General features: G+C 49.2%; 1 protein-coding gene across 1 annotated transcript in view; it reads right to left on the reverse strand.

Annotated features, from left to right (window-relative positions):
- The window catches only part of cdon (cell adhesion associated, oncogene regulated), a 7016-nt gene extending 222 nt beyond the window's left edge, over positions 1-6794 (reverse strand). The window contains exons 1-7 of the mRNA XM_068745783.1: positions 6725-6794; positions 6223-6501; positions 5627-5773; positions 5334-5477; positions 4956-5246; positions 4593-4862; positions 106-380 (exon numbers count right to left, since the gene is read on the reverse strand). Coding sequence (XP_068601884.1) covers positions 106-380; positions 4593-4862; positions 4956-5246; positions 5334-5477; positions 5627-5773; positions 6223-6501; positions 6725-6794 — 1476 coding nt within the window. The remainder of the gene's footprint in view (positions 1-105; positions 381-4592; positions 4863-4955; positions 5247-5333; positions 5478-5626; positions 5774-6222; positions 6502-6724) is intronic.
- Positions 6795-8874: the final 2080 nt, after the last annotated feature.

Genomic DNA, 8874 nt, shown 5'->3' on the forward strand with positions numbered 1-8874 from the left:
TCAGTGAAGGCCGAACACATTACGTTCACTCGCTCAGTCAGGTCAGGCAAACTGCCACATGAAAGGCCGTGTGATCGAATGTGGGACACAGACATTTTCCCTCACCTTGCGGTATTTGACAAAATAGGCATTGATTGGACTCCCCCCATCACGGCCCGCCCTCCACTCCAGGTCATAGACATCAGGCTTATGAGTCTGAGGTGGGCTGATGATGATCGGCGCTTCCGGAGTGGGACGGTCTCCGCCTCTACTAGACGGCAGGTTGATCACGTCGCCTTCGTCTTCGGTCAGGAAGAGCTCGTGGCCCTCGTCGCTCTGCATGGGGTGGAGTGACGGCGACGCCTCCAGCTGCACGCCAGCGGTGGAGCCCAGCTGAGGATCTGTCCCGGAGACATAGAGAAAAATGAAATATGCAAAACCATTCCCAAAACCAAGATGTCTTTATCTTGGAAAAATAAATATGGCGAAATGTGTTTTTCTTTTAACATCAGAGTAAAATTCACCGAAGTTAAATATCTTCACAGAAGATGGGAATGAAACTTTTCTCTTCTTTTTCAGGTAGCAGCTGAAACTTCCAGATTCGGTTTATGTCATAAATTGATTTTCCAGTTCTTCCGATGTACATTGGCAGAGTTTATAATCAAGTAAAAATTGCGTCACATTATATTGTCACAGACTGTAACTGATTGATCATGCATGAACAGGATCAGAAGTATTTCAGTTTGCATGCAGTTTTTCCTACTTCAGATACCAGCCTGCGTTTGCATTTCCATATGTCCAATTAGTTGTAAATATTTAGCTTCTAGATTAAGAAGCTGAAGCTTTGCTGAGCTTTGGAGCGGCTCCACTGGAGAAAACACAAGCTGAGGCAGCGGCAGCGCCAGTCAGTCAGAGGTGGCCGGCGTGCACACAGAGGACAACCAGCTCTGGAAAGTTTGACATTTGGACCAGGACTTCTAATCTACATAAAATAACAAGAGAAACCTGGCTCTCTGCAGCCCTACATAATCGCACGTTGTTTTTTACATTAAGCCTTTGCCAGAGCGCTCCACCTGGACAAATCGTGCAAGCTGAGAGTCTTATTATGGCTGACACCAGTTTGGCAGGACCTTGATGGAATTTTCTTTCGCATCGGGAGGACGCTTGGGACGGCCCACAAGCTACACCGCTGAGGCCAAACTGCTCCACAACTGAATATCAAGCCTGGACAGGTGAGGATTTGCCACAGGGGCAGACTGTAGCGACCCCCCCCCCCCCTCCCGAGTACAGTTCCGGGCTGCTGTTTTGTGTACGGCACCAGTTCACTTTGTAAAACAAACAGAGCCGAAACTGGTAACACTAGACCTGATCCTGGGCCCGCAGCCAGCTGCCACACATTCCACACGCCAACCATTCAAATACCGGAGCGAGTCGGACCCCGGCGCTGCATCAGTCCCACACACTCGCTGCTTGTTCCGTCCTCCTGCCCTCCGCCGCTCTCACCTCGCCATAGCTCTGACTCGCAGCCCAACCCCAGCCCGGGCTCCTCCTCAAGCACACTCACAAAGGAGGAGGCAATCAAGGCCACGGGGTCCTCGCCAAGCTGACGGAAAGGAGCAATATATCCTGAGTGAAGAGCTAGCGCACCTGGACAGAGAAGCTGCTATTCCATCAGAAATCGGTTCCTGGGAGTAACTTTGACGGTAAATCACAAAGGACCAGCAGCAGAGACTCGAGCCCCAGTTTGGACTATATTTCTTTTATTGATATTTCTAACTGATGGCCTGTATGCCTCGACTGATGTGTTTCATCTGTCAGATGTTTTGTTTCTATTTATGAAATGGCGTAATAGTCGTCATCACATTTGTTTTGAATCAATTTTCTGTTTATAATTGAATGAACGCGCTCAGAGCTCGCTCTGCAGGGAAAGAGTTCTGGGAATGCGGTAGGCGTTGATGGGAGTGACAGCGGAGGAAAAACCCGATCAAGCAACAGGTGGAACGTCCCTGCAAGCAGATGAAATCGGGGCATTGTCACGGTGATAGGAAAACTTGATACCAAACAGACAAGTGGGCATCTTCCAGATCGCATTCATTAACGATAGTGTTTACCGTGAATGCACAGAATGGCCGATAAGCTCTGGCGCCGGCGTCTTTAGGAAACGCAAACTGACCCCAGACTATTTACCTCTGCTGGGCATTTTCTTTCTGTGTAGGAACGTGGTCTGCAGCAGATGCTATTGAAGTGCCCTTCCTCTTCTTGTGAGTCTGCGGAAGGCGAGCAAATACTTTCCAGTGAGCTCGCCTGATCCTCTCTGAGCGTGTAGCTGCATTAATCATTCTGCAGATAGAAGGGAGTGCTGAGGAATGGGGGGGGGGGGGGGGCATGGTGCAGAGCGGCTGGGGAGGGAGGCTTGGGGTGGAGAGCTAGAGGAGGTGAGGGGGAGGGGGGGGGGGGGTGTTGTGATGTGTTAATAAATAAAAGCCAGTTGTGTATGATGTTGACAGCTGGGTGGTCTGGTCCTCGTCATAACCCTCCACGGCTACTCCTTACATTCCAGCGTCCGGGGGCTTATCCCCGACGGCGTGCACAAAGCTCACTCTCACGCTCAAGCTCGGTTCAAGGCTCAGGAGGAGGGCAGCCTTGGCTAAGCCTCTCCTACCAGCCAGAAGACAAGCACACACGCATTCACACCCAAAGAGCAAGGACTCCCCGCAGATGCTGTACGTGCAGGCCCACAGAGACCCTGCTTGTCAGGATGCCTTATTACCCTCGCCGAAGAGGAGGCAAGGGTATTGCAATTGGGTGCGTTTGTTTGTCTGTCTGTTTGTTTGTTTGTTTGTTTGTCTGTCCGAGCGCATAACTCAAAAACTAGGAACCCAATCGACTTCAAATTTCTACACAAGCAAGGTTCTGTCCGTGGCTCGGTCCTCCCCGAGAATGGCGTTGATCTGGATCTGGATCCAGATTCTAGAATTATTTTTACATCTGGAATTGTGCCTGTGCTGTAAACTGCCACTTTAAGAGAGAGGGACACGAATGGCATGATGGGAAAAAGAGTCCAGAATGAGTCTTATAGTACGTTCCGGAGCAGCAAGCTAGAGCAGGTTTGGCCCCTCTGATCCGGAAGCCCTGTTTACTGTCTCACAAGATCGAATAGTCTTTTGGAGGCGAGGGTCTGCAATCTCTGATTGTCGTTTTCTAGTTAACCCTTTGCAACACTGGCAACCAGCAGCTTTGTGTATTCCTCAACGCGCTTCCTTTACATTCATGAGCATTTGATTTTTCTGCCAGCCCTCCCAGTGCCAGTGAACAAACTCAAGTTGATAATGTGAGACATTATTTCAGTGTCACACCTTAACAATGTGATCTTTGCACTGTGCAGAGCCTGCTTAATTTAATCGCATCACCGTGTGTGATGACAATAAATTGCTATTCTATTCTATTCTATTCTATTCTGGAAGTTGTTTTTTTTGGAATGTTTGAAGTAGAAAGGATTTAATTCGCATGGGATCCTGCTGAATAATGACTTCAGTTAAAGAGGCAATAATTTTGCTGGCTTTTGGCATTACTCAAAATAATTATGGGTTGATTTGATTTAAGTATTTTCTAGACATTAGGGTATGGTCCACAGAACAATCCAAAAGGTTTTGCCCAGTGATCCGGATCACCATCTGCACCCAGGTTTTTAGAAAAGCCTTCTTTACCATCACCGGATGGGAGCAATTAGAAGAGTTTCTACCACACATCCAATTCTAATCTAGATCCAAGTAATATTCCAGTACTGGTGGTCCAGAATGTTTCAAATTATAGGGGTCACGTTGAATCCGCCACAGTGAGATAACAGCTAGCAATGCTACAAACCTGCAAGCAACAGAGGACTGTGTTATTTCAGACATATCTTCAGCTAAAGCCTGAAGAAAACAACCAGGGACATGCTGAGTAGGTATCCAGCTTATAATGATGCCAGGGTGAGTCTAGAGGAAGGTTTCCATGGTCAGTGTGTTTTATTTTTAAGGTTAAATTATCATAGGCTTTTAGGGGTAATGGCATTATAGGTTAACGTTGCTGCTTTAGAGGAGGTTTGTGCTCTTGAGAGCTGGCAAGAAATTAATGAACGACCCTCAACCCCTGACCAAATAAATAAGAAAATGTTGGTAATTATTTTCTTTACATTCATTTTTAATCAGGACTCAAAGGATTTCAGGAATCTAAATTTAATTTAATCCTGGGGTGTGAAGCTTCTGTCGCCCTCCTCTGGCAGTGACAGTAATTACACAAATAACACTGCTTATGACGCCATAATCTCTGTCGTGCTCCTATTTGCTGCAGCTTTCTCCAGCGCTGTGATTCCTCCCACATTCAGCTCTAGCAGGCAAATATTTGCTGACTGAAGCAGGAAATGTGAGACAGTTGCAACCGGCTCCAGCGGACTGAGAGGCACAGATTTATCTGCCACCGGCTTCGTCTGAACTTGCACTGCAGTGGTTTTAATGCAAGGGTCCATCATTTACATAAGCATGTCCCACATTCCAGGTTTAATTCTATTGTATTTGTTATCTATAAATGCTATGATACGTCCAAATATACATTCATTTAAGGCAGATCCGTACCTGACTGGACTGTCAGCGTTCCGTGAGACTGCGCTGAGCCGATTCCGTTGTCTAGCAGACACTGAAACACTCCCTCCTCCTGTGGCGTCACGTTTGTGAGAATAAGCGAGGAGCCAGAGACCTGAAAGCGGTCTGATGGGCTGATGGGGTCAGCATTAAAGAGCCAGGTGATGTTTGGGGATGGGTTTCCTTTTGCTCCGCAGGTTAACCGGGTGGAGGAGCCAGGAGAGATGAGCCGGTTGGTCAGGCCCTCCGTGACAGAAGCAGGAACTGTGAAGGAGAAGCCGAGAGATGGACGTCACCATAAGGGCTGCTAAACGCCGTATCGACCCCCCCCGACAGTCTTTCTTGTCTTATTCTTACCAAGAACATTCACAGTATAGTTAGCGCTGACCACAGTACCGCGCTCGGTCTCTGCAGAGCAGACGTAGGCCCCTTCGTCGCTCCTCATCACCGCCGCAAATGCCAGATTGGTGTGCTTCCGCTCATGGGAAGGTCCCGGCGGGACCTCCTTGCCATTCTTAAACCATTTCGCCACTGGCGCAGGACGACCAGAGACGATGCACTCCAACACCAGCGGCTGCGACTGCTGCACCGAAACGGTCACCGGGGTGGTGGGGTAAACGATCCGGACTGGGAGGGCGGAGTCTGACTCTATGCAAACAGGAGGACCGCATTACGGGATGATAACAGGAAGCACAAGTACAAACTGAAACATCAATAGAGTATCATCCGACCTACTTTTCACTGATAGCTTAGTGCCATGAGATTGCATGACGGTTTCCCCGGTAACAGGATTGAAGGCACCGCATTTGTACATGCCCTGGTGTCGGGATGCGACGGCGATAATCTGGAGATTCCCCGATGGAAGAACTAAATAATCATCTAGGAGGGGGAAAAAAAGCAGCTCCAGTAAGAGCGCAGACAACTTCCAGAGTATTTCACTGAGCCGGGTTCAAAGGGTACGGATTCACGAGTCATGTGATCAGCTCCTAGCAAACAAGCGACTTCACATCTGCTGCTTTCAAACAAACCTGTTGAGGCTTCTGTCCGCTCCCCTCTCACTCGCAACCTGGGGAGGGCTGGGGGGACGCTGCGCGGCAGAGGACACTCTACGAGGACAGCGCTGCCTTCCAGCACCGATAACGACCGCCGTCTGACATCTTCGTATTCTGATATTTCTGCAGTGACAAAGGAAGAGACAATTGGGTTGGAGACGGCTGAGAATGGAGCCGAGCTGTTTGTGTTGGATCGCTGGGGTTGTTTATTGTTGCCGTGAGTGATTCCACTCATCCCTGACGCTGTTCCAGATCGGGTTCAACTCCTTAGCCGAGCGTCCTACGGCAAGCAGCATCCCGCCTGGGATGCATAACACGCCACACAGGAAAGCCCAAGGCTCATTTAGGATATTGGTCAAGAGGCTTCTGGACGTTTGCCCAAATAAAAACTCCTTCTGCTTCCTTCTGGCTGCACCTCAGCGGCAGGCAGCGCAGGAGAAGCGCTCTGCCTTTGTGTTCAACGCTCCCAAAACGGTCTTCCTTTTCTCAAGGCAACTTCCTCTTTTTTATTTAACCCTCTGCTTTGAAGTGAGCAGAAGTATGCTCAGAGGGGTAATTGCTTGCATCCGTACCTGCTATGGCCACACGTGCATGCCGGCTGGCGATGGCCTGCCCATGGTCTAAGCGTGCCACACACTGGTAGACACCAACATGGCCGGGATTAAGGGACGGGATGGTGAGGGAGCCCTCGCCGAGCTCCACGCCAGGCAGGGTGTCCCGGTCAAGGGCAAGGCCCCTGAAGCGCCAGGTGACCGCCGCCGAGGGCGGGCTCACTAAGCAGCGCAGACGAGCGAGAGAGCCTCGACTCTGAACCAGGGAGGCGGGCTCAGTGAGGAAAGAGGGATAAGGAGCTGATGGGAAGACAAGAGCAGAGAAAGACAAGTTCAGGGCTCGAATCACAAGCGGATTGCAAACGGTCATGACCAAAAAAAAACGAAACTACGTTTTCTCATTTCTTCTGCCTTTGTGCAACATTCACGTTGCTCGTTTGGAAACAGAGGTCACAGGAATGAAAGCGACTCAGAGCTGTAGAGTTTGTAACGACTAGTAAACGGGAGAAAGTTCCCAACTTACATGAGCAGCTGATGAAGGACTGGCTGAGACACAGCACAGTGGACAGGAGGACCCTTAGGCCACCGTCCATGATGCACGTTGACCCCTGCCAGCAGTCGTTTGGCCCAGCGCACACACTCGCCCCTGTTCCGCAAATCTGCAACACAGCAAAGAGAGAAGCATCAAAGCGCAGCTCTGCATGTAAACATGACAACATCCACGTGAGCGTAAGATGAGGTGAGACAAAACGGGCCTGCAGAGCTGGATCTGCGTTAGCTTCCCAATGTGCAACAAAGCCTTCTAAACTTTGTGACACGTCCTCTTTAGACGCTCCTTGATCTCCACATCCCAGCCTCTCCTCTGACCCCTCATCTCGCCCCCTTCTGCATCTTCGTGGAGGCTGGAATGCCTCTTTACCCCCCCTCTCTCTCTCTCCCACTGGGCTGCTGAGATCTCCCACTAATGGAGTAGCCGTGGAGAGACTGTCGCCTCGCTCCTAATATCACTCTCTTGTCACACTGTGTTGCTTCCTCATAGGTTCACTGTAGCCTGAAGTGCAGGCACAGACACAGTGGAGAGTCCGTAATTAGGAGCATTCCTCCATCCTTTTCAGCATGACCCTCTCCCACTGAGGCGCCTCCTCCTGCTTTTTGCAAGAGTAATCCACGCAAAGCTTTGATCCTGGGTTCCTGGTTGGTAACCAGAGTTTGAGCCTGAGGCCAGAGGGACAATGGACGTCCAACTGTGATATTCACACTGGTTCATCAGTGACTCGCAAACGTTGGTGGAAGGGGTGACCGAAGCCGAAGGGTGGGTCAAATTAAAGGGGTGATGTATGGGTGGGACCGCTGAAGCTGAACCCTCATCCTCCAGCATTAATGTTGTTTCATCCGCATTTTAATTTGTTTGGCCTTTGAGTAGATAAGAAGTCGTTGAATAACAGTCGCCTAAGTGCCTTTGAGCAAGACAGTTGTGCTCCCAACTGGAGCTATGGTTCCTGAAGAGCAGACGCCAGTCGGTGGTCAGACTAAAAGGTTTTAGCTGCAACAATGTTCTTTTCTACTGATCAGTCCGTTTATTACTTTCCTGTAAAGCTTAAGAACATTTGTTAGATTCCAAAATGTGACTTTAAATTTCTTTGCGAACTGAATCTGAATCCATCTCACCCTTTTGAATGAAACAATGTCATGCATTTGGTGTTATTATTTACGTGTAAGATTAATTACCGCTCAAGAGGATGCCTAATAAAATAATATTTCTTTTTTTGCTGCTTGTAGTATTGGTGCTGCGTTTGCACCTCGAACAATGAGACACAGATGCTTTATCCATTTACTTATTCTCACTCTCTCCTACTTGTTCTATCGCTCAGTGGGCGAAGAGGCAGGAAATAATAAACTCTCCCAGCTTCTGGCTCACGCCCCCTTCTCACCCTCCGGTCAAAGGTCAGGGAAGAGCAGAGAGAGAGAGGGTGAGCCAGCGGGTGTCTAGAGGCCCTGGACCAGCCCCTACAGGTCACCTCCAGCTTCACTCACATACATGTCCACTGTTTCCCTACAAAACAACGGGGAAATGTAGTTTCAAACAAACAGCAAAAACACAAATGTTGCTTTTTCAATCCTTCAAATTTGAGTTTGATTGCAGCTGAGTTGCTAACAACAACAAAACACACACACACATACACACACACAATCTGTCATTTTGGCCGGCACATATTGCTTTATGTATGTGAGCATGCTCTGCATCTCAGGCTCCAGTTGAAGCCTGTGCTTGCTCATTCAGGCAGATCAAACCCACATCTTACACATCTATCGTTTCTCTCTCCCGCAGGCTGCAACAGGCCCCGCACACTGCCCCTATGTCATCAGTGGAAACCAGCTTGCTCTCTCTGCTGGAATAATGATATACAATTACAAAAATAACAACAGTGCTATAAAAAATGCACCACCAAGAGTCGGCATACTGGCAAACGGAATGGGGAGAAACCGGCACCAACTCTACAAGCTCTTATCTGCATCTCCTTTGTGGTGGGTGTAGCACCAGGGTGCTGCAGCTACAACTGGGTTGTATAAACACTCACACACACACACACACAGAGCTGCCTATCTAACCCACCGATCTGGCGCAGCGAGGAAACACAGGGGCATCATTCCTGCTTCTTATCTGTTTGGCTT

The sequence above is a fragment of the Brachionichthys hirsutus genome, chromosome 11, assembly GCF_040956055.1.
Source record: "Brachionichthys hirsutus isolate HB-005 chromosome 11, CSIRO-AGI_Bhir_v1, whole genome shotgun sequence".
Lineage (NCBI taxonomy): Eukaryota > Metazoa > Chordata > Actinopteri > Lophiiformes > Brachionichthyidae > Brachionichthys > Brachionichthys hirsutus.